Source organism: Gymnoscopelus braueri (genome assembly GCF_963280865.1).
Source record: "Gymnoscopelus braueri genome assembly, chromosome: 23".
Classification (NCBI taxonomy): Eukaryota; Metazoa; Chordata; class Actinopteri; order Myctophiformes; family Myctophidae; genus Gymnoscopelus; species Gymnoscopelus braueri.
In genome coordinates, this window is record NC_137625.1 from 18753893 (window position 1) to 18780301 (window position 26409).

The window sequence follows — 26409 nt, forward strand, 5'->3', positions numbered from 1 at the left end:
TACTCATTATGTAGATTAATGTCCCATTTCACAACTTTTCAAATAAAATGTATTTTGGTTACTGTATGTTTTGTAATAATAATCAAAATAGTAACCAGTAACTAAAGTTTACAAATAATTTTAGTGTAGTAAAAGTACAATATTTGCCTCTGAGATGTAGTGGAGTCGAAGTTAAAGTACTGAAAACTGGAAATACTCCAGTAAAGTAAAAGTACCTCAAAATTGTACTTATAAGTACAGTACTTGAGTAAATGTACTTAGTTACTTTACACCACTGAAGTGTACAAATGGAACCAAATGTGTACACTCTGAGTTTCAGACAGGGTCCTTTTGGAACATCAATCATTTGGACACCCTGGAACCCCTTCAAAGACCCCAGGGGGGTCCCTGAACCCACGTCGAGAACCAGTGAAAATAATTTTACTCATAATGGTTAAAATATTCATATAAAATAGAAGAAGCAGTAAAATCCAATTATCAGGTGTGTGTTATTTGGCCATGCAGGAGCCATTCAACAGAAATGATTAACATTCCCTAGCAATATTAATATCAATTAAATAGAGGCACCCAGTAAACGAAGGTGTGTCCTATTTGTCCAGTGTTGTACAATAACTATTGGTTTGGAGTCATTGTGTAACATGATATGAAAGCTACTGGAAACAAAAGAAATTTATTTTCTATTCAAATATTTATGTAAATAAAAAAGAAGAGGAATTAATTTAGGTTATCATTTAAGAATGGGTGGGCTACATGAGACCTTTTTAGTAAACCTTTATAATCATAATTTTCAATGATTTTGAAAATAAGAGTGATTTTATATGATTCAAAAAGTAATCAATAGATGACCTAGAGGTCATCTATTACCTAGAGGTTAACCAATGAAGTGCGTGATGGTCCTCTCATTTATGGTCCTCTGCAGTGGTAGAGGACCTTTTCAGGCTATGACCCCCAAAATAATCATTATTTGAACTGGGGACCCCCACCCTGACAAGCACTTGGAATTGTAGGAGTTGAGGCATTACGTTTGGTTTGAATACGCTTTAACAACGCGAGGCGTTGTAAGCTTGTAGATATTAATAAGCTATTTTCAATTATTGTGCCTCTTTCTTATATTATTTGGCAATTTGGCCAATGTTTGACCAGTTCAGTTTGTATTGTATAGTTTGTTATACTTTTTATCATGTTCTTTTGTCATTTAATTTCTTTTCATTGTTTTTCTTTTTCTTTTTCTTTTAGGTATTAAAAAGGTCTTAAAAGTCCATTGTCACTTTACAGTCATCTTGGGACCCCCCCCCCCCCAAAAAAAAAATAAAAAAATACCCAGGGGGTCCCGACCCACAGGTTGAGAACCACCACTGCTCTGCTGCCAACACTGGGTTGCCACGACGACCGTAAACATTCGAGGTTTAGCGTCAGCTGTGCAGACTGTAGCTACTAACGTCGTGTTCCGAATCATTCTAAAGTTTAATGTTAACAGGACTAGTTTAGTCATAAGATTGTAGATTTTTATTTACTTTTTGTGTTACAGTTTCGTGTTTAAATGCCTGTCCTTAACAAAACAACCGCGAAATCCAAACAGGTAAACATTAGCCCAACTATAATCCAAAATGCTAACAGTTTAACCAACTAATGCTATACCAGTGGTGTAAATTAACTAAGTACATTTACTCAAGTACTGTACAGGCTACAATTTTGAGGGATTTTTGCTTTAGGCTACAGGAGTATTTCCTATTTTCAGTACTTGCAGGCCTACTTCCACTCACATCTCAGAGGCAAATTTACAATTATTAGAAAACTTTACTAGTTACTTTGTCGATTTTGATTATTATTACAAACCATACATTAGCCTATACCCACTTCAGCTCTGAATATATTTCGTCCATTTGAAAATAGCAGATCTACAAGCTCACAATGCGTGGCGAAGCAAAGCATTGTGAGCTTGTAGATCTGCTATTCTTTCTGCATAAGGAGTACTTTCTACTTTTGGTACTTTTAAGTACATTTTGATACCACTATTTTGTACTTTTACTCAAGTAAATGTTGAATTCCTGACTTTTACTTGTAGAGTATTTCTACATTGCATTTGTACTTTTACTTAAGTGAATGTTCATGATGCTGCGGTATAACCTGGGTGTTTGTGTTGTGTTTTTGCAGGGATCAAATGTTCATTATCAAAAGGCACCTGCAGCTGCAAAGCCTTCCAAAGCTGCCAGTAAGAAAAAGGTGAGTACAGTTACTGAAATAACAATAGAATAACATGGCTGATTGTATTCACCTTCCTCAGGTGTGGTGGTTTAGAGCAGTGGTTCCCAAACTTTTTAGCTCAAGACCCCAAATCAGATGCTTGCCGGGGACCCAAAGCAGATCTACAAGCTCACAACATTTGTCTTCTAATTTAGGGAATTTCTTTGATTCTTTCTTATTTTATTCACAAATTTATTTTTGAAACATTTCTGAATTAGTTTTCAAAATGTGTGATTTTTTTGGTGTAAATCTTTAGAAAATCTAAAAAAAAGAAATTGAATAAATAAAGGGATATTTATTAGCAACCCACAAAAATGGGTCCCGAACCACTGTTTGGGAAGCAGTGGTTTAGAGGTATGAAATTAGTCAGAGGTTAGCCTACTTGAGCCTAGGATGGAAGTAGAAACAAATGTATAGCCTCCAGAAACGCTTCCATTCCATAGAGGACCACAAATGTGTTAATTCATTGGACAGACTAATAATAGAATACATCATCCACTCTGAAGAGTTTTTGCAAAGCATGGCCCTGTGTGTTCTTGTTGTTGGAGAGAAATACAAGTTGTTAATAAAGATTGGTATGAAAAAGAAGAAAAAAAAAACACCCATCCACCAGATGAGTGGAAATAGTGGCACTACAAAAGGTAAAAATGCCAGACTTTTGCTCAGATTCACATTTGAAAATGTTGCTGCATCAGTGCAGCACTCAGGTTATAAAGATTATTGCTGGTGAGGACATTCCTGTGAAATCAAAGCTTGCTTTAGGAGATGACTCCTACACTAACAAATCACCAGGCCGTCCACACGGCTACAGATGACTACTCTGTTACACAGAGAGACAGGTGTTGTGATATTTATCATTATATTCCTCATAGCTGCCAATAAATGTAAAGTATAGCATAGCTCCCAGTGTTTCCAATGTGACCAAAACACTTTTCTTCTCATGTCTCATCACAGATGCTTTTGAATAGACCTAATTTATAATAGATAAATAAGCCTGAATTATTGGAGAAATGTTGGGGCGAAACTGTAGAATTTATTAAGACTTCTGTTTGCAAAGCTAATAACGTTTTGTTTTGTTTGTGTAGGCCTATATGTGTATGTACTACTGTTATTCTGACTGTGAGGTTTGCTTTTTGGTTATAGGAACATGGAATGGTATGGAATATTGGGATATGAATGATGGGGTGATTTGCTATTAATGTTAAATGTACAACATTAATACCATTATCGTCTCTGTCCAAAACAGTTAGGCTACTTTTCAGGATTCAAATTAAAAAATTGCTCAAAACGCGTCGCTTCGCGCAGCGTTTTGGGCTTGTAGATCTGCTACTTTTGATCCTTTTCTGTGATGCTGTAGGACAGGGGTGGGCAACTTGACTTTATGAACTTAAATACAAATACATTGGACATAAAAAAGACAATAACATTTTAATACTATAGTCATAAAGCTACTAATATAGACTGAATGTTTGGAATTGTAACAACTGAAATCAATAATATATCAGTATTACGATATTAATCTGCGGGCCGCATTAAGTGAAGGTGGGCCGCCAGGTGGGCCGCCAGTTGCCCATGTATGCTGTAGGATGATCAAGTAGGGCATTGATTTATGAAAAAACACAAAAAGTTAATATATGGAGATGGTTTCCGGCCCACAGCGGCGATATAATAATAATAAAAATAATAAGCATTAACCAGGTGTTTAACTCTTCTATGTGTCTAGGATGAGGAGGATGGAGGGGACCTGTGTGATGGAGGGGATGAATGGACTCAGGGGAAAACGGTCAAGCCGCCAGACCAGCTGCAGCTCTCTCCGGCGGTATGAGGACACAAGTTAGTTAGTCTATTCTGCCAGGCCCAAAAACTATATGTCTGAAAAGCCCAGTGGTGTAAAGTAACTAAGTATATTTACTCAAGTACTGTAATTAAGTTTACTTTTGAGGAATTTTTACCTTACTGGAGTATTTCCCATTTTCAGTACTTTTACTTCTACTCCACTACATCTCAGAGGCAAATATTGTACCTTTACTCCACCACAATTATTTGAAAACTTTAGTTACTAGTTACTTTTCAGATATAAATTATGGTATTATAAAACATACATTAACCACTTTAGCCCTATTTTATACCTAGGCTATTTGAAAATAGCCGATCTACAAGCTCACAATGCACCGCGATGCAAAGCGTTGTGAGCTTGTAGATCTGCTATTTTCAAACATTTTAGTTCTTTTACTTTTGGTACTTTAGGTACATGTTGATGCCATTACCTTTGTACTTTTACTCAAGTAAATTTTGAATTCTGGACTATTACTTGTAACAGAGTATTTCTATATTGCAGTATTGGTACTTTTACATAAGTAAAGCATTTGAGTACTTTTTCCACCACTGGAAAAGCCATTGATATACACTGGCTGACTGACTTTCTAATCATCCCAGTTGATCACAGGTGTTACTGTTGCACCAGAGTGCCACCCTGTGGCTCTTCAGACAATGACAAACTGCTATAACTGCCATAACTGTCCTCATAGTTCCGTCGCAATGTAAAGCCTTTGCTTTTTGGTGAATGCTTAACCACTTAAGCCCTACTTTATACTTTGAAAATAGCCGATCTACAAGCTCACAACGCATCGCATTTGCAAGCTTGTAGATCTGCTATCTTTGTTATTTCTGAAAAAGTGTGGACATTTTTGAAGTTCTGTGGAAATGTGCACATACTGTAAATAGAGTTAGACAGGTTGAAAGCGATTAAAAGGTACATGTGACCCTGAATACAGAACCAAATGATTCCAGTGTTTGTCTTGATCTGCTTCCTTACTGACACTTCCAGGAGCTAAAGGAGGAATATACAAAGATCCTGACCGTTAACAACCCACATGCCCCCAAGAACATTGTCCGCTACAGCTTCAAGGTAAGAAGAGGTTCTCCCAGGCCTGCAGCTTCACAATGTTGACTAAAGCCCACCTTAAACCATACCAGCGTCAATACATGTCATTGTATATCTATGTAAAGCCCACCTTAAAGGACCATACCAGCGTCAATACATGTCATTGTATATCTATGTCATTCATAAGCGCAGTGGTTCTCAAAGTGTGGTGCAGGCACCCCCAGTGGTCCTTTTGGGGGATTCCAGTGGGTCCCCAGCAAACTGTGGAAGATATTAACACTTAAACCCTATAAAAAATGTTGTCTACTCGAAAATAGCCGATCTACAACGGCTATTTGACTTAAGTAAAAGGTGTTTTCGGGATAAGGCTGGTGTCAGAAGATATCAACTTTTGAACGGGAATCCCCAAATAGTGGGTTTAGCCACTCTCGGCCAAGATAGGGCCCTTAACCCATTAAGACCGGGAACACATTTGTGTATACTTTGGGCTATTCAAAAATAGCAGATCTATCTGCTATTTTTGAACAATTTTGAAAGTTTGTGCATATCTTTCAATATATATATTTTATAAAGCAATTTTATTTTACTCAAATCTTTGCTTCTGAGGGTCCCTGGAACAACATATTTTGAGATGGGGGCCCGTGGCCAAATACATATAATTTTGGGGGTCCTTGACTCCTTGATGTGAAAAAAGAACCACTGATTATAGCAAAATATGTTTTGCTATAATATGTTATGTTAGGATTTAGAAGACATTTGTAGAATCCCCAGAAGCGAAAATATGAGTTAAAATGTTCGATTTAAAAAATATATATAAATATTTGCGGAAAAAAAATCATGATTTAAAACAAAATAGCAGATCTACAAGCTCATAGGGCGGCACTCTGTGCCGCGCTATGAGCTTGCATATCTGACAAGAAAATGACAGAGATGCGTTCCTGGTCTTAATGGGCTAATGTCCCATTCTAATGACATTCCTGTTAGCAACTTGTCCCTCTCTTCCACTCACGTCCACACCTGCTGCGTGTCCCAGGAGCGTTCGTACAAGACCATCAGCGGTGTGGATCAGATGGCGGTTCACTTCGTTCTGGACGGCAACCTCCTGCACCAGGACTCTGACGAGGCGCGCAGACAGAGGGCCAAGCAGGGCCAGATGGAGGGTAATAGTATGCAACAACTCACTCATACAGCGGTGGAAAGTAACTTACTCAACCCATTAAGACCTGAAGCCGATTCTACAAAAATTCTTCTAAATCCCAACAGTATTCTGAAAAAAACGTATGTTTCTATATCATTGGTGCTCAAACTGTTTCGTGTCAAGGACCCCCAAAATGATATGTATTTGGCCGCCGACCCCCATCTCAAAATATTTTGTTCCAGGGACCCCCCAGAAGCTAAGATTGGAGTTAAAAATGTTCGCTTTAAAACAATATATATTCAAAGGTTTGCACACATTTTCACGATTTTTCAAAAATAGCAGATCTCCAAGCTCGTAGCGCGGCACTCGGTGCCGCGCTATGAGATTGTAGATCTGCTATTTTTGAATAGCCAAAGTGTAAAATAATGCTTTTTAGACCATCGACCATACATATATACTTCAATATTAACAGCAGGAATATTATGAACTTATTCTTTGCTGTGGTGTAGCAGATAACTTACCACAAGGTGGCACTGTCAGCCAGTTCCCTGAGGCATGAGAAATGTGAAACTTGCTCACTATACGAAAACACATCATTTGTTCACTAGTTGCACCTAACTAGCTAGTTTCTTGTCCACTACAGAATAAAGTCATGTTTTATGTTTTTTTGCAGAGAAAGTAGCAGTTGATGCTGAGGTACAAGAAGATGAGGACAAACCAGACACTCCGGTAAATCTAGCTTCATGTTACAGCAATGTTAGGCACCACTGTGTAGTTAGTGTATTATGATGGTTAATTCATACTTTGTCACTCAGCAGAGTCTGTCGACTAAAATAACTGTTTTTTTTAGTTAGTTTTTTGTTAAAGTGGCAAATTGGCTATGTATAAATTAGGTTTAACATGCAAAATGTCCAAGTGACCTATGAATTAATTGCTCTGACATTGAGACCACACTTCAAAGCCTCTGAATTTTAAAAGATACATTTTGATCAAAGATGTTTCACTGTGTGTTTAGCTATCAAAATCTCCATTTTGAAATTCCTCCTGCTGGCTTCCCCCACAGGCTACATGTCATTATATTACTAGTGGACAACACATTTCAACATGAAATGTGATTATAAAATTGACCGAGTTATAATTCTGTCTTTTTAATGTTTTTGTCATCAGTTTCCTCCCATTAAGTGAAAAACTGCAAGTATTGTCAAAATATAACATAGTTTTAAGTACATTCCAATACTGTGTTTGTAAAACAGACCGTAGGGTCATGGTCCCATCAGACTATCATGCTGGGGCCCTTCTGTTTGCATTTATTTGACAGACTGACTGATTTCACTACTGCTTTCCAGTGCTGATTTTGACTGCAAATTTTGATTTAGTTTTAGTCATAGTCTTTTGAATAAAATTCTATTTAGTTTTAGTCATATTTTAGTCATCTGAAATGTTTTTGTCTAGTTTTAGTCGACTAAATATCATAAGATTATAGTCGACTAAATCTACAGTTGATTTATTCGACTAAAATGTATTTTGGTGGTGCCGTGATGGCTGATTTTACACTTTGCATGCTGAAAATAGCCAGTCTACAAGCTCACACCGCGTCGTGCTGCGACGCGTTGTGAGCTTGTAGATCTGCTATTTTCAGAGCACAACACCCGAGCGCAACCAAACATAAAATGACTTTTCTTTTAGTTCTACTGGATCTCTTCTCCACTAGTCCCTCACTAACTAGTTTTTATTTGTTGACGAAATTGTCAATATATTTAGTCTTAGTTTTAGTCATCATAGCTTAGTTTTTATTTAGTTTTCGTCAGTGAAAAAAAGGTAGTCGAAATGTTTTTTGTCAAAGTTATAGTCGACAAAATCAACACTGCTGAGGGCCACTGTCACTTAAATTCCCAGGCGGATTTTTGTGGTGGAGACGGAGGAGAGGATGGAGGAGAGGCTGACGGAGAGGACAGGCCTGACAGCGTGGTGTCCAGGACCTACAAGAAGGAACAGAAACTGACCAACCAGTTCAACTTCAGTGAGAGGGCCTCGCAGACGCTGAACAACCCACTGAGGGTATAGGAGAAACACACACAGGAGAAGCTCACACTGAGGGGACATAACCGCATGAACTGTAGCATCCCTATTCTAGGCATGTCATTGTAGGTGAACGTTCAGCGAAAATAGCCAACTTGTGGTTGTAGCTGGTAGATCGGCTATTTTTGGAGAAGTGATTTGGTGTAGAGGGAAAAAAAGAAGGGGGCCAAGTATACAGACCCTTGGGGTACCCCGTCAATGGGTTAGGGTTAGGTGTTTAAAATGACAGTTTATCTTGATAAATATGTTTTCTTATAATGACCCATTTCCTTCCAGGACAGAGCCTGTCAGGCCGAACCTCCTCCACGCTGCAACTTCTCAGCTACTGTTGATCAGGTAAAGGTGAACCTGAACCACTGGGTTCAGATTTTTATATCGTCTCTGTCGGGTGGAAACCTCAGTCCAAAACTGTCACTTTTCATTAAAAAATAGCAAAAGTAGCAGATCTACAAGCTTAAAACGTTTCGAGCTTGCGGCTCTGCTACTTTTGATGCTGTTGTTTGACGCTGTAGTATGATCAAGTAGGGCCGTTAATTTACGAAAAAAAATCAAAAAGTTAGAATACGGAGATAGGCGGTTTCTGCCCGACAGTAACGATATAGAGTCAGCACAGTGATGATGGGTGCATCATTGCAGCTATCATTCTGATAGCGGGACATGCAACACGTCTGAGTGTCTGAGCGTTTACCTCCTAGTCTCGCGAGCCTTTCAAATGCATTCCGTCATACAGTCTGGAGCACGGAAGCTCTGAAAATGATCAAGAGATAAAGCGGATGTGACGCCTCCTCCATGCTTCCGTTTCGTCTTTACAGTTTGTCCTAATAATAAGTCAAAATCATCTAAGCATATATAGCTTGCTGCTTAGCAGAAATGGAAATTCAAAAATAAAATGTAAAGATCATTTTAAAATACATGTTTTCGTGAACAGATGACAGCTTCCTCTCTCGGCTATCGAGAGGTGTAGTTCCAGACTATATAGCATTCGGAGATTGTGGAATAGTTCGTTGTCTGGCTTTGCGAGACTATTAACCTCCTAACCCTGCAGGGAGAGATCTACGAGGCGTACACAGAGGAGCTGCAGAAGCAGGAGAAGGAGAAGGAGAAGCAGAAAGCCGCCCCGCCGAAGAAGGACGAAGACAAGGGCAAGAGGAAGGCCACGCTAACAGAGACACGGGTATAACATCGGCACTGCTTTTCCGCTAGAATAGTCAGAGGCTTCATTATTATTGTCAGTGCTGCTGATGTTTTGCAGTGTTTCAGTCTGAAATGCTTTCATCCCTCTAGAGCGATGACATCAGCAAACTTGCTGCGGTGGCCAAGATCGCTGAGAGGCTGGTCAATCAGAACACGTTTGATGACATAGCACAAGGTAATGTGATATAATAATAATAGCATACCACATACATTATTATTATTATTATTATTATTATTATCATTATTATTATTATTACATTTATTATTATTATTATTATTATTATTATTATTATTATTATTATTATTATTATTATTATTATTATTATTATTATTATTATTATTATTATTTTAACTCCTGTTCTTTGATCACCTTAACTCAGACTTCAAGTACTTTGAAGATGCCTCTGATGAGTTCAGGGGTCAAGAGGGCACGCTTCTCCCTCTGTGGAAGTTCCAGTATGATAAAGTCCAAAGGCTGTCTGTCACTGCCCTCTGCTGGTAGGTTTGCTCATTGTACCTATTTTGTATTGCCCTACAGTGGCTACACTGAGAGGTGAAATATATATTATTAAAACACCCAGTTGATCCAGTTAAAACAAATGCCAATCGAAAGCGTATTTGACTCTGAAGAATCAAAATGTAAAGATGAATAACACATTGAGTGATTGTTCTGTTGGGATCAAACAGGAACCAGAAATACAGCGACTTGTTTGCTGTGGGAATGGGATCATGTAAGTACATGAAGTACAAGTCTATTTTAAGAGATTGCATGAAACTAATAAATAGGGATGCACCGATATGGAAATTCTGGGCCAATACCGATACTAATGTTTAAAATAACAATTTGGTCAATAGCCGCTATACCGATATTTCTTTATGTAGTTTTTGTTGTTATTCATTCCACCTTTTGTGTCAGGGAAACAAATAAATCTTCATTATAAAAAAATATATTTTCCTAATCTGCAGCTTGTTAGGCTGAGCATAACCAACACACCAACATATCCAGCGCAAAATTATAAACATCGACTACTGCCATCGCTGATATGCAGATGGCAGTCAATGAGGCAAATATCGGCAGATACCGATATATGGCCGATATATTGGTGCATCCCTACTAAAGCATCCATAGTAAAGATTTTGGATATTCAAAAATAGCAGATATACAAGCAGATATGACGCTTGTACATCTGCTATTTTTGAACATTTTGGAAAAATCTTGAAAGTGAGGGAACTACTGATTTAGAAGGCATTTGTAGAATCGGCCTCAGGTCTTAATGGGCTAATAAATGCAATTTGTGTTCATGAGTTCCTGTCCTGTACTCCCCACCTTCCACTGCTCATAATGTAGTGTTGATTTTGTTGACTATAATTAAGACAAAAAATGTTCGTCAACTACCTTTTTTCACTGATGAACTAAATAAAACTAAATAAAAACTAAGCTATGATGACTAAAACTGAGACTAAATATATTGACAATTTCGTCAACAAATAAAAACTAGACTAAAATGTTAGTGAGGGACTAGTGGAGAAGAGATCCAGTAGAACTAAAAGACAAGTCATTTTATGTTTGGTTGCGCTCAGGTGTTGCGCTCTGAAAATAGCAGATCTACGCAGCGCGACGCATTGTGAGCTTGTAGATTGGTTATTTTCAGCATGCAACCGAGTGTAAAATCAGGCATTACGACGCCACCAAGGCACCGCCAAAATACATTTTAGTCGACTAAATCAACTGTAGATTTAGTCGACTACAATCTTATGATATTTAGTCAACTAAAACTAGACAAAAACGAAAACATTTCAGATGACTAAAATATGACTAAAACTAAATGGAATTTTATTCAAAAGACTATGACTAAAACTGAATCAAAATTTGCTGTCAAAATCAACACTTCTCATAATGTGTGCTGCCTGCAGATGAGTTCAGCAGGCAGGGCCAAGGCATGCTTCTCTTCTACTCGCTGAAGAACTGCAGCTTCCCAGAGTACATCTACCCCACTGACTCTGGCATCATGTGTCTGGACATCCACGAGCGGCTCACCTACCTGGTGGCGGTGGGCTTCTACGACGGCTGCGTGGCGGTCTACAACCTGATGGAGGAGGCCGAGCTGCAGCCCGTCTACAAGAGCACGGCCAACACTGGCAAGCACATGGACCCAGTGTGGCAGGTGAGCCTGAAGTAGGGCATGGGCGATATGGCTTTGAATCAATATCACGATTATTTCAAACTTTTGCTTTGATTATGATTAATTCACTATTCTTCATTAATATATTGAAAATACCAGATCTAGAAGCTCACAACGTATCGCTGTGCGACACGTCGTGAGCTTTTAATCAGACAAATTGATTTATTTTTATTAAAAATCGATTCGTTTATATAAGGCATTTTTTTTAATTTGTTTGATTAACCTATGAGCAAGATTAAAGGTAGGGTAAGTGATTTACTTTGGTTAAAATAAGTGTTAAATAGCTCTAGATTGCTATAGAGTGTTTGTTCGGTAAAAGGAGTCTCCCATGTCTCTCCAGCTCTTTATTAAACAGAAAATGCATTTTCAATGCTCTCTCCTGATTGGCTTAAATGTTGTCACCTACCTGAAAATGTACTATATTCTGTTTACTAAAGCGCTGGAGAGACCCTTGTGACCGAACAAATGCTCTGTAGCAATGATTACTATCAGAATATAGTACTTTAACCTTTAAAAAAAAAAAAAAAAAAAAAGCATCACTTACCCTACCTTTAAGTCGCTTATTGGTTCTAAATGTCTAAATGTTTGATATATTTTTGGTGAATTGCCCAGCCCTAGGGTGAAGGCCAGAGTGTCCATGTGTATATCTGTGTACTGTTAACGAACTGAAGGAAAGTGCTTACTGGTCCACTTGGTTCCATTTCTACACTCTTCTGAGTTAAATGTACCACTGAGGATTTTACTGTGTGGTTTCTCTCTAGTTTCTGCCTAAAGAAAAGCTCTTTTTCAAATGATGTCACGTTGTCCCATTGCATGTCCATGCAGGTGCGCTGGCAGAAGGATGACATGGACAACAACCACAACTTTTACTCTGTGTCCTCTGATGGACGAGTGGTGTCTTGGACCCTGATCAAGGTAGGAAAACCTGTCTTTATATACGTACAGTATATCGTTGCTGTCAGGCAGAAACCTCTTATCTCCATATTTATGTTTTTTGGTAAATTAATGCCCTACCTGGTCATACTACAGCGTCACACAAAAGCAGCAAAAGTAGCAGATCCACAAGCTCGAATCGCGGCGCAAAGCCACACGTTTTGAGCTTGTCGATCTGCTATTTTTGCTATTTTTGAATTTGAATCCTGAAAAGTAACAGTTTTGGACATATGAGGTTTCCACTCGACAGAGACGATATACTAGGACTAGGATACCGGGCCTATTCGGGTCATGAACGATGCAAGTTGGGAATACATGGTCATCTTACAAGTTATAATGACCTTCTCTCCTCCTCTGATGGCTCCTATTATGGCTTTTGGCCACTTTTGGTACTTTTGGTACTTTAAGTATATTATATAATGCCAATCCTTGCCAATCCTTGCCAATCCTTTTGCACTTTTCCTCAAGTAAAATGTTAAATTCAGGACTTTTACTTGTAACAGAGTATTTCAATATTGTGGTATTACTACTTTTATATAAAAACAAAATATACATATAATGTACAAAATATAGAATACTTCTTCCACCACTGGCGGCGCTACCCATGTGGCCAAAGTCCTTGAGACAATACGTATGCTTGTGTCCTTTCAGAATGAGCTGAGATTCACAGACATCATCAAACTGTCATTGGAGGGTCCAGTTTCTGATGGGACACCTGATGCTGTGCAACAGCACATCACTGGTAACAATTCACCTCCACACTGTGTGTGTGTGTGTGTGCGTGCGTGCGTGCGTGCGCGTTTCCTCTCTAAAAAGTGCAAAAAATCATCAAATCTATTTCAGCTGTGGTGACGCGGCGCCTTATGCCGCCTGTAGAGACATGGCACCCCAAGCCATTGCCCGGTTTGCCCGGCCCTTCCGTAGGCTCTGGTTGCTCCTGGCATGTTACAAATAATGAACATGAAGTATTTGATGTATTTCTGGTGTAAAATAATGAAAGAGCGTTATGGGTTCCTTTCAACAGGTTGTGGCCGATCATTGGACTTCCATAAGCAGATTGACCGGCTCTTCCTTGTCGGAACTGAGGAGGGCAAAGTACACATGGTAGGTTAGCTGAGATGACAATACATAATACAAAGTAATATCCCTTTTATGACACAACATATATTGTTGACGTGACAAACTTGACTATTCAAGAACACCCCCCAAAACAATGTTCAAAAGACAGAAATTTATATTTTGATAACCTGAGTTACAATAAAGCCCATTAAGAAAGGTTATAATGTTTAAATTGTGAAGTTTTCCCTCACATCTCGTTCTGTTCTTCTAAGGTATAAAGGGAATCTGTAAAAACTTCACTTGTTTGAATAACTTCCCCCCGAAGCCTCTCTTCAGAAATGCTGCTGTGTCAGCAAAGTCTAAGCCATAAACTAAATTGCCTCTCCTCCCCGCCACTTCTAAATGAGATTAGGATCAACTTGAGAATTCACGCTGTCTCCTGCTGTCTGCCTTGAAAAATGGAAACTCATTTTGTTTGTGGTGCGATTTGAGACAGCGTGTGAGTCTTGCACTCCATAGGGCACACAAATTGGAAAGTTCTCATTAACTGCATGCGAGCAAGCATGTGTGTGTGTGTGTGTGTGTGTGTGTGTGTGTGTGTGTGTGTGTGTGTGTGTGTGTGTGTGTGTGTGTGTGTGTGTGTGTGTGTGTGTGTGTGTGTGTGTGTGTGTGTTTTTGAGTGAGTGAGGGAGTGAGTGAGTGATTGATTGAATACTTTATTAGCAGTTTGCAAAAAAAGCACAGGAAAGTACAGTTCAATACAAGGTCTGCTAAGAAAATGGCTTGTTTCCATTGGGGTCCTTTGTACTCAATTCATCGAAACATTTAATGACAGACAGATACAATACTATGCAAAAACATCATATAAACGAGCAGTAATCAAAAAGAAAAATATGTACTTAGTTCTTATTCATCATATTATCACAATATGATTTTACCATCATTAGTTTTAAATATTGACATTACGTTATCATTAAAATCCCACTATTCAGGTTGGGAATGGCTGATGTCATGTTTGACACTGTCAGGTTCAGTTTCACAACTTCACAGCAGAAACTACAAGAGGGGAATGGATAGAGACTAATTTACTGTGTTTACCTTGACTTTAAACTGTCTCACACTATCTAGTGATTGTGCATGGCATATGCAGTGAGGGTTTCATTTTCACACTTTGTTGTTGACTGTGTGCTTGGAGACACATGCTGAGGCTTTGTTTAATAAACTGCACAACTCTTCACGCACAGCTCTGTGCACCACACGCACACACGCACGCACACACACACACACACACGCACACACACACACAAACACACACACAGAGCGTACAAAATACAATACACACCTATTATATTGCCCCTGTCGGGTGGATACCTCATATGTCCAAAACTGTTACTTTTCAGGATTCAAATTCAAAAATAGCAAAAGTAGCAGACCTACAAGCTCGAAACGCGTCGCTTCGTGCCGCGTTTCGAGCTTGTAGATCTGCTACTTTTTGATGCTTTCGTATGACGCTGTAGTATGATCAAGTAGGGCATTCATTTACGAAAAAACACGAAAGTTGAAATACAGAGATAATAGGTTTCTGCCCGACAGCAACGATATGAGTAGCTACAGTATATCTCTCACCTTCGCTGACAGAAGCCCCCTGGGGGAAGGAGCACCTGGGGGAAGGCTCAGGGTTGCTATGTGCTGTGGCTGGGAATGCAAACAGCTGTTCCCAGAGGCCAACAATCTATTTGCCCAGGAAAAACCAGCTGATGTATCACTGCAATCTATACAGTAGGCCACTTCTGCAGCAATGCAGCTCTTGTTTGCTTTAACAACTTATGGCTTATTTCGACTATGAAGGTTAATTCAGAACCTTCCATTAACCTGAAGGTATGTCATTAAAAAATAGCAATTTACAAGCTTTTTACAACGTGACACATTGTGAGCTTGTGAAATGCATTTTTGCAACTTCTGACTCCTGTGTTCCCTGAACTCAGGGTTAGTCCTGAGCAGGGCCCAAATTAGGTTCTAAGAACCTTATCTGAAACCAAGGCACGTATGGAAACAAATCCAGAACCTGTGAAATACGTTTAATGGCACGACATGGTTTACTGAGTTCTTGTAGTCGAAAGAGAGAAGCCATGAGAGTAACCGTGTGAAATGCCCACGGCCACAACACCAGAGGGAGCTCCACTGATTTCGTACCCCCCAAATTCGGCACAATGATGGGATGAATTAATACTAATCTGCCACCAAAATGTGGAATGCCTGCCACCAGCCATCAAACGGTGCAACTCCCTATCCTCATTCAAAACCACCATTAAGGAGTGCCTGCATTCCGCAATTTACAACAGGACCTAGATAAGCCTGCCACCAGTCTTTGTGATGAATTGAATACATAGGACCACAATGGAAACAAGCCATAAAGGCTTTTTTTGTGTTATGCTTTTAGCATTTCTTGCATAATTGTACATGCTGTACTTTTAATAAAGTAACTGCAACTTGTTAATAAAGTATTCAATCAGTCAATCAAAAAAAAATCATTAGATTCTCAGTGGCAAGTGAACATAAATAGTTTTCATTAAGTGGACACGAAAGATCATTTGCCTGTCACTGTGTGACCTGAAAGGGTTTTAACTGCAGTGCGTCCGTTTTGATATAGCAATGAAATGTATTATTTGTAAGTGCTTCTGAAACGTTCTTCTGTATTCCACCAGTGCTCCAATTACTCCAGCCAGTTCCTGGAGACGTACGCTGCCCACAGCATGGCCGTAGACGCAGTGAAGTGGAACCACTTCCATCCTAAGGTCTTCATCACCTGCAGCTTCGACTGCACCGTCAAGATATGGAACCACAACATCAAGTAAGACCCCAAACTTTTCAGCTCAATACCTGAAATATACAGTATACTTACAATGTAATAGTGAAAATAACCGATCTACAAGTGTGTCTGTGTGTGTGTGTGTGCGTGTGTGTGCGTAATCCGCTTCATTTCCTACATGAGACCTCCAAATCAGCTCCCAACTGGCTCTTGCCTATGCCTATAAACGCCCCTGGGCAGGACAAAAGATGTCCCAATGTTAAACTAGGCCCCATAGCTTGTCTATCTGTCTTCGGGTTTAGGCACTATATGTGTCACAAGATTTGACATCTCACATGAAGGATCTTGTGCCCACATCACCCATAAATAAAGGGAAGAGTTTTACATACAAAGACACTCCTTCGAAGGTTCTCCCCACTGCAGCCCCTGAAGACATCGCGATTTGATGAGACAAAATGCTAACAGCTATGTTGAAAGTGTTTATCTGGCCTTAAGACTCCCTTGCAACTCAAAGTCTGTGTAGCATGACCAGGAATTATTGATTTCAAATTGATCTTACCATTCACGAGCCAAGAGAGTGATGACGATGTCTTCGGACCTGGGCACAGCTCATCTCATCTCATCCTATAGGCTACTATCAAACAACACAACAAAATCCGAATTGTTGATTCAACTTGGAGAGTGTAAAATGGACCCATAAATGTAGTGTGTATTGCTGCTTGATATTGTTCTAACATAAACCTGTCTGAGCTGTAAATGACCACACACTCTGTACAGTATCATGTCCACACACACCCATGAGGACACAGTCATGTACATTCAAGCTGGTGATGACCTATAGCAACAATTCTCCAATTAACTGCACTCTGTAACCGTCCCCTGTGTCCACTCTGTGTCTCCTTTTAAGCACCCCCATGTTAACGTTTGACCTGGGTGCACCGGTGGGAGACGTGGCCTGGTCTCCCTACTCCTCCACTGTGTTTGCAGCTGTCACCAGCGACGGCAGGGTAAGTGCTACTCTAAAACCCACTCGGTTGAACAGGATCTTCGTAGCTGTGAAAAATAATAATAATTCAGCATTTGACCCAGCAGTTTGCTGCTCATGTGAGTATGCGGGGGAGCAGTTAGGGTTTAAGTGCTCCCCCGCATACTCACATCAAGCAGGCGATGGAGACAGTCAATGGAGACAGTGTGTGCGTGCACTGTGTTTCTTAATATGTGTGTGCCTGTGCATGTGTGTGCAGATAAGGATAATGACTTGACTGGCAGGCTGAAGTGTAGGAATAACAATGAGTTTAAAGATGAACAGTGCAAACAAACATCTCCCTTCACTCTATCTTACTTTGTCTTACCCTCTCCAACAAAGCTGTCTGGTAACGGATCAGATTGCCACAATTAAATAATGAATCAAATCCAGCCTTCCTCTACAGTGGATTCAGTTCATTTGTCATTCCTTTACCCATTAAAACCGGTGAAGCATCTGTGTCATTTTAGATTGTAGCTATATAGCAACAAGTGTTTTTCAGAAAACTCTTAGGATTTATAACAGGGGTTTAGGACAGGGGTTCTCAAACATAGCAGATGTATTGTACACACAGCTCACAGTGCGACACTTCATGCTTGCGTGTACATCTGCTATTTTTGTTTTGTTTTGAAAAATCTTGAAAGTGTTTGAAAAACTTTGAATAATTATGATTTTTATAATGGCATGAAAACGTTTGAGAACTACTGATTTAGAAGGCATTTGTAGAATCGGCCGCAGGTCTTAATGGGTTAAGCACTCTCTGTTTTTTCATTTATTTGCACATACCTGTAAATTGCCACCTCCTCCTGAGCCACAGTGGGCCAAGATGTAGAGCGGCCGCTATTGGGAATCGGAAGGTTCCTGGTTTGATCGGTTAGTGTTGGTGTCCTTGAGCAAGACACTTATAAATGCTCTTGATGAGCAGGTTGGTGCCGTGCGTGGTTTCCTTTGCCGTCGGTGTGTGAATGGGAGAATGTAATGCACTTTGTAAAGCGCTTTGGATAAATGTGCTTTATAAATGCAGTGAATGCACCAATATGCACCACAGCTTAAGCCCCTTTTCACTGTGTCGTACGATGGTGTCGCACTGAGAAAATAGCTGAGAAAATAGCATGTTTGAATATGTTTACCTATAGTGACATGCCCAAAATAGGGACACCAGGTTGAAAGTCATACCCATCCCAACTATGAGGAGCAGTGGGCAACCACGGTGCCCAGGGACCAGCTGGGTCTAAATGTCTCAATGGAACAGTAGGGAGACCACCTCCCACCACTGCAGATGTTCTTTTTTTCCCTCTACACGCTGCGAGGCGTTGTGAGCTTGTAGATCGGCTATTTTTGACTAATGCTCCTCTCAGAATAGGGATAATGTAATGAAAAAAAAGTTCCTATCACACAAAGATTTGGTGGGCCCCCTGCTGTATACAGTATAGTGTCAAGTTGCGTTTTTGTCGTACCTCTTTTCTCAGGTCCATGTTTTCGACCTGAGCGTCAACAAATATGAAGCCATCTGCCAGCAGCGGGTCGTGCCAAAGAAGAAAACCAGGCTGACCCACGTTGAGTTCAACCCAGTGTATCCCATCATCGTAGTGGGGGACCACCGCGGCTATGTCACCAGTCTCAAGCTGTCCCCAAACCTCCGCAAGAAGCCAAAGGTAAGAACATACTGCAGGAAGCAAGGATGCCCACATATGTACTGTACCTTCTCACCATGAGTCAAGTGTGAATGACTCATGATATTGAGACCAACGGGTGGTGGGCTTGTCACCATCGCTTATGGAGCTTATTGTTGCTGTCGGGCAGAAACCTCTTATCTCCATATTTAATTCATTTTTTCGTAAATTAACGTCCTACTTGATCATACCACAGTGTCACACAAAAGCATCAAAAGTAGCGGATCTGCAAGCTCGAAACGCGGCGCAAAGCGACGCGTTTTGAGCTTGTAGATCTGCTACTTTTGCTATATATTTTTTTGTTGAATCCTGACAAGTAACAGTTTTGGACATATGAGGTTTCCACCCGATGGAGACGTTATCTAGATTCCACCTCCACACTGACACAGAGCTAAAAAGACATCAAGTACAGACAGAGACCACACAGTAAAATCCTCACTATTAATTTAACTCTGTGAGGCTACAAATGTAACCAAACGGACCCGTGACTGTCTCAGTAAGACAGTCTCAGATAAATTACCACAGAGGAATTAACTGTGCTGTATTGTATCTGTTAACAACACATTGCCTGCCAGAATTATTTCAGATTTTTTGCAGTTTTATGCCAGAGATTTTTCATTGATAAAAAAAAAGTACTCAGGAGCCGAGATACAGAATTTTTAAGTTTTAAGTTAACAAGGAAGTGGATAGGAGTCTAGATCTTCGAAAAATCATATCTCCTTGGTCTTTGGGTCAAAAATAAATAAATATATATATATATATATTTTTTTAAAGCAAGTTAACTTGATCTTGGCAATCAAGTGATGGATTTGAAAGAACGAGTTAACGTGATCTTGGCAATCAATGTGTTAACCAGTGCTGTCAAAATGCTTGTTTCCGTCACTGACTCAGTTATTGAAATATTGTTGCTCACTGACTGTGGAGATGATTATTGGAAGTATGACTCAACTGTTAATTATGGACGAGGTTCTGCCCTCTCCTACAATAAAGATGGGGACATTTAAAGTTGTACAATGCAGAATCCCAAATAACGATTTTTAGCAACCTCTGCTGATCACTACCGTCACTGCATACAATTTCCGTAATCCTCGATTACCCAGAATTCCATTCGTTTTCACCGGAAGCCGGAAGCGTTTCAAAAAGCGATCTTTTAATTGTTTTATACTATCTACGGATCGTTTCTCTTAGCCAGTGGAGCATTAGTTACCATGAGCTGTGCTTTCTTTTTCTGTTCTTTTTCGATCTTCCAATCCTACATTCTCTTAACATCAGCGTGAGGTTCCTTTTTGCTATTACCGCGGTAGTTCCTGGCCAAACAGGAAACCGTTGCGGTAGTTCCTGGGGACGTCGGCCACGACGTCATGACGTTGGCCAGGAACGTCATTTTCCCGGGAAAGTCCCCCCCTTCACCGTTCAATAGAAAATATATAAATAAAAGGCTTCCGGGGGTGAAATTCATGGAGTGGGTGTTGTGAAACTTTTGCCACTGACAAAAGATATACAATTTAACTTTAGTTTTGTTGAAAACGTTACCTAGTATTACTTTAACAACCCTATTTCACTCATAATGATATCTTCATAATAATAATAATAATAATAATAGCTTGAATTTATATAGCGCCTTTCATAAACCCAAGGACGCTTTACATCAGAACAATGAACATCTAACAGACAAATGAACAAACAAACAACAAACAACTATATGCCATAAGCCTGAGAGAATAGGTGTCTTTTCAAGGCAGCTTTAAAAGAGTCCAGTGTTGGAGCATGGCGAATCCCTATTGGGATGGAGTTCCACAGGGTGGGGGCTGCCACACTGAAGGCTCTGTCCCCGAAAGTTCGCATGTTTGTGTTGGGGACAGCAAGGAGGTCCAAGTCTGTGGACCGCAGGGTCCGTGACCGGCTCGGTTTATGGAGTAGGCTTGAGAGGTACTGTGGAGCAAGAGCATTTTGACATTTGTAGGTAAGAAGGAGGAGTTTGTAATGGATGCGGAATTGAACAGGAAGCCAGTGTCTTGAAGTCCTTCTCATCTTAGGCTGTTCTGATGTAAATTTGCTATTATGGAGATCAAAGAAATTCACAACTCTCCATAGCTTATACATTTACAGTAAGGTGGCTGTTCCCTCTTTTAAAGGGGAATTATGTACCACGGTTTTCTCGCTAGACGAGATTGAAATCTAGCGAGACTTCCCCTTTAACCTCGAGTGCCCAGATCTCCCATTTTGTATCTGATGCCATCTGATCCAGGCAGGAGCACCTTTTACTATTTTAACACTTTTACGTCTCTGGCGAGCACCCGGTTGCTTCGTTCTCTCTGCCATAAAGAAATGTTGTAGCTGAGATGGAAGCTTTTTGCACGGCCTCACACTAAAACCAACTAGTTCCACTTTGGTCTGTTCACTCCCAGTGAGTCACTGGTGTCCCTGCTGTAGCTACTGAAGATGATATGAGATGTGGAGGAATCACTTAGTTCTTAGTAAACACAGGCCAGGGGGGAGGACTCGCAAACGATGGAAAGACGATCTCTCTCTCTCTCTCTCTCTCTCTCTCTCTCTCTCTCTCTCTCTCTCTCTCTCTCTCTCTCTCTCTCTCTCTCTCTGGAGCATCTCTCCAGGTTACATCTGTGTTACTCATCTTGGTGCACAGCAAGCTGGTGGACTGTTCCACTATAACAGCAGAAGTTCATGTCTTTGAGCCCCTTGAGAATAGATAGACAGACTCATTGCTAGAGTGTTTGTGTTCAGTAACAGGGGTCTCTCTAGCTCTTTAGTAAACAGAAAAGGTCGGTATACCGAGTGTATCGAATCAGGAGAGAAAACCCATATAGGATACCGGACAATTGATTAAAAAATAATTTAAAAAAGTGATTAGACAAGAGAAATGAGGTGACAAAAGGTGGAATACTATGCATATAATTGAGGCCCATGAATGATCTTTGTGGGGTTCTCTCTCTTAATTGGATAGAATTGGTATTCTCAACCTTAAAAATCAATAAAAGTAAGATTTGGAAGTGGTTTGAGAAGCAAACAGTCCTCTCAGCGGTGAAGTAAAGTTACGATGACCAGACCTACCAGATTACCCGGGATTATCCCAGACAGTTTCAAGCTGGGTGTCCAGAGTCCCGACAAATATCTCTAAAACACTAAAATGTCCCAGTTTTCAACATTCATTCACTACCAAATTGTCCTGTTTTTTTTTCATGCGAATAATAAGTTATTTTTTAAACCTTATAAAGTCAATGCAAGCTTCCACACCAGTTTCGCGGAGCGAAAAAAGCGTCTTTTAATTATTCGGAACGAGTCGGAATTTTGCGTATATTCGCATTTGTGTAACCGCCGGTGTGTAACCGCCTTTAGAATGCCAGTAGAACTCACAGAAAGGGACCTGTGTGTGTGTGTGTGTGTGTGTGTGTGTGTGTGTGCGTGTGCGTGTCCATGCGTTTGAATCTCCTTGAGCTGTAGAGAGAGCGTAGTCTCAACCCATGCACTCTATTCCACAACCATTTGTCTTGTGAGAACCTAAAATATTTACCTGAAAATCCTCAGCCTCAGCCACGTGATACATGTAATTGAGTGTCTTTGTGTGACATCAACTTTTGTCTTCTCTGAATAGTTGTTGATTTCAATTTGTCTTTGTGCAGAGTGGACTCTTTTTTGAAGATCATTAGTGCTACTGTAGGGCCTAAACGTCACTGAATTCTGCATCAATATCTCCCACCAGCACACTCTGGCTGCACCGAGCACCTCTCTGTGCTCAGGCTTATTCAATTAAAGCCTCATTCAGTCAGGGACTGTAACCGCAGCCTTGATACAACAAGGCCTGGTCAATTTTCACACTGACAGAGAGTGATGATAAACGTCCTACAGCGACTCAGGAGAAATGCTGAGCCATGACAATGCAGCTCTCTGCTGTCTATGCTTTACGGCAAATAAAACTCTTAAATTTTCCGATTACATACCGTACAATTTGAAGGCTCCACTTGAATTTACTGTTGAGATTTGGTGAAGGATTCTCAAAAACACATTTCACAGTGTGCTAGGGGAACCTACAGCATAATGTGGACTTTGCTCTTGGCACCATTATTAACCCTCATCTTGTACAGTATATGACAGTCCACTTCCGTGTGTGTTGTGTGTGTGTGTGTGTGTGTGTGTGTGTGTGTGTGTGTGTGTGTGTGTGCGTGTGTGTGTGCGTGCGTGTGTGTGTGTGCGTGCGTGCAGGTGTGTAGAAGAAGTTTCAGGAGCTTTTAGATCAAGTGATATTTGTGTCTGTCTGTTAGAGAAAAACAAATAAATAGAAATAAACAGAAATAACTTTGATAGATTTGTTTTTAATTAAGCATACCGTATATATACTGTAGTAAACTTCAGTATATGAAAAAAACATTTAATTTTAATTATACAATGAACAAGCAAACGCATAATATAGCCTAATATACACATCAAATGAAGTCGTACATACACAAAATATTTGCCAATCCACAAGCTCACGTGTCGCCTCACGACCCAAAGTAGGGACGCCATGTTGAAAGTGGTTAACCACTTAAATCCCAGCATCCTTATTGTGGGGAAGGCTTTAGCTGAAAATAGCAGATCGGCAAGCTCACAACGCGTCGCGTGTGAGCTTGTCGATCGGCTGTTTTCAACAAAAGCGAAAATACACTATAGAGCCCTGAGGGACTCCGGTCAACCATATATGGGGTTTAAGTGGTTAAATAATGATGACCGATATATCGGCCGGGCTCAAGTCTTTACAAGCTCACAACGCGTCACATCGCGACTTATTAAATGAAACATGTTAATAACACACAAATCTTATACGGGGATCCCTGCACACAACACTTGTTCAGATGTAGCCTAGTTCCAAACCATAGACCCCGCCCACTCTCTGAGTGGACTGCCTCTTGGTCTGGTGTTGAAATGTGAGCGTAGGATATCTTCGATACAAAAGGTAACGTCCAATGAGAGTCGGAGGTGGGGGTGGGTCCAACGACAATATCTGCTAAAACAAGCTGTGCGATGACATCAGATGTAGGTGGATCCGTGGATCTCTTGTGATTGGTTTAGGGAAATTCGAATCCCCTCCCCCTTGTAATCGCCGACACGGCAGCCAATTTCAGACTGAAGCTCCACGCAGCTTCAGGCTGATAATCAGGCTAGTTCAGATGGGGATCCATGACCTAATACATATTCATTTGGCAGTCCTTTGACATCGAAATGTTTGAGAACCAGTGCTTTAGATAAAGTAATGTTTTGGTCTCTCTCTCTCTGTGTGTGTGTGTGTGTGAGTATAGGAGAAGAAGGGTCAGGAGCTGCCCAAGGGTCCAGAGGTGGAAGTAGCCAAGATGGAGAAGATCCTGGTACACGGTAAATGGCCTGCATTTCTATGGTGGAGTCAACTACTGTATGCGAGACACCAACCACCTGCTCGCACTGGGAGCAGTAGTTACGGGTTCAGTGTTCTGCTCAAGGACACCTCAGCACCAAGCCGGGGGGAGGAGTCGGGGATTGAACCGGGGATCTTTCGGTTCCCAAAGCTGTAGTCTTATATCTCCTGAGCCACCGCCGGCCCAACTGTGGTTTCTCAGTTCCTTGTTGTTATTCCAGTTCCATGTGGGAGGCCTCTCGTAGTGTTGATTTTGACAACAAGGTTTTAGTCATAGTCTTTTGAATCAAATTCCATTTAGTTTTAGTCATATTTTAGGCGTCTGAAATGTTTTACTGTTTAGTCTAGTTTTAGTCGACTAAATATAAGGTTATATGGTCGACTAAATCTACAGTTGACTTAGTCGACTTAAATGTATTTTGGCGGTGCCTTGATGGCGTCGTGATGGCTGATTTTACACTTGGTTACATGCTGAAAATAGCCGATCTACAAGCTCACAGCACGTTGTGAGCTTGTAGATCTGCTATTTTTAGAGCGCAACACTCGAGCGCAACCAAGCATAAAATGACTTGAATTGACGAAATTGTCAATATATTTACCATAGTTTTAGTCATCATAGCTTAGTTTTTATTCAGTTTCTATTTAGTTTTCGTCAGTGAAAAAAGGTAGTCGATGAAACAATTTCGTCAACGTTTTAGTCGACGAAATCAACACTGGCCCCCTCGTTCACTCTAGTGTGGTTTCTCAGTTCCGTGTTGTTATTCCAGTTCCATGTGGGAGGCCTCTCGTTCACTCTAGTGTGTGTGAGCCATCGGTGACATACAACAAGCCAGGAGATGCTTGAGTGAGGGCCACGCTGAAGAGCACACAGTGGTCTGCTGCATGATCCTCTCTAGTTCTTATGTAACAATCTCATCATGGCTCTACGCCTCACAGAGAGCTGGGGTTTTAACAGTGACCATGACACAAGAAGTCACTGTTCCCAGCAAAAAGAGTTATGCTACAAAAAAAACTATAAAAAGAGAGAGAAAGAGAAAGAACATAATGAGAGGTTTATAACCTTTCAGCTACAGCCTAGCTGAGCTTAGTGTTCCATTCTCTCCGTCTACATATTTGCCTCCTATTCACCCATGTAGCCGAGTCCTTTTATATTAGGTTCTCTAAAAAAAAAGGGCCAGATGGTTGAAGTGCCGACTATGTAGAAGTATTATGTCTGCCTCATTAACATTTCTGATGCACAGTCTTTACTGACACTGCATACTGCCAAATCCGTAGCTTAACTACTTAAACCCTACATACTGTAGGTCCCCCAACGGTACATACTTGGTCCCCTGCTTTTTCCCCTCCGCACTGAATGTCTTTGCTGAAAATAGCCGATCTACAAGGCCATAATGCATTGCAATGCACTGTGAGCTTGTACATCGTCTGTTTTCCCCAAACGTCTATAATGAGTAATGACATGTCTAGAATAGATTCAGGGCCGACCAAGTCCATTGGCTGCCCTGAATCTGAGCACTCCGACTTCCCTTACTCTTCCCTCCTCTCCTCTTGTGACCGTCGCGCTAGTGTTGATTTTGACAGCACATTTTGATAGAGTTTTAGTCATAGTCTTTTGAATAAAATTCCATTTAGTTTTAGTCATATTTTAGTCATCTTAGATGTTTTAGTTTTAGTCTAGTTTCAGTCGACAAAATATCATAAGATTATAGTCGACTAAATCTACAGTTGATTTAGTCGACTATAATGTATTTTGGCGGTGCCTTGATTGCGTCGTAATGGCTGATTTTACACTAGGTTGCTGAA

General features: G+C 40.4%; 1 protein-coding gene across 1 annotated transcript in view; it reads left to right on the forward strand.

Moving 5' to 3' along the window:
* The window catches only part of dnai1.2 (dynein, axonemal, intermediate chain 1, paralog 2), a gene marked incomplete at both ends in the record, with an annotated part of 27322 nt that extends 1872 nt beyond the window's left edge, over window positions 1–25450 (forward strand). The window contains 20 exons of the mRNA XM_080421126.1: window positions 2155–2223; window positions 3968–4063; window positions 5072–5152; window positions 6162–6288; window positions 6940–6995; window positions 8163–8324; window positions 8622–8681; window positions 9391–9519; window positions 9630–9714; window positions 9920–10037; window positions 10227–10270; window positions 11454–11704; window positions 12548–12637; window positions 13307–13397; window positions 13680–13759; window positions 16420–16565; window positions 17431–17530; window positions 19017–19202; window positions 24515–24587; window positions 25374–25450. Coding sequence (XP_080277252.1) covers window positions 2155–2223; window positions 3968–4063; window positions 5072–5152; window positions 6162–6288; window positions 6940–6995; window positions 8163–8324; window positions 8622–8681; window positions 9391–9519; window positions 9630–9714; window positions 9920–10037; window positions 10227–10270; window positions 11454–11704; window positions 12548–12637; window positions 13307–13397; window positions 13680–13759; window positions 16420–16565; window positions 17431–17530; window positions 19017–19202; window positions 24515–24587; window positions 25374–25450 — 2121 coding nt within the window. The remainder of the gene's footprint in view (window positions 1–2154; window positions 2224–3967; window positions 4064–5071; window positions 5153–6161; window positions 6289–6939; window positions 6996–8162; window positions 8325–8621; window positions 8682–9390; window positions 9520–9629; window positions 9715–9919; window positions 10038–10226; window positions 10271–11453; window positions 11705–12547; window positions 12638–13306; window positions 13398–13679; window positions 13760–16419; window positions 16566–17430; window positions 17531–19016; window positions 19203–24514; window positions 24588–25373) is intronic.
* Window positions 25451–26409: the final 959 nt, after the last annotated feature.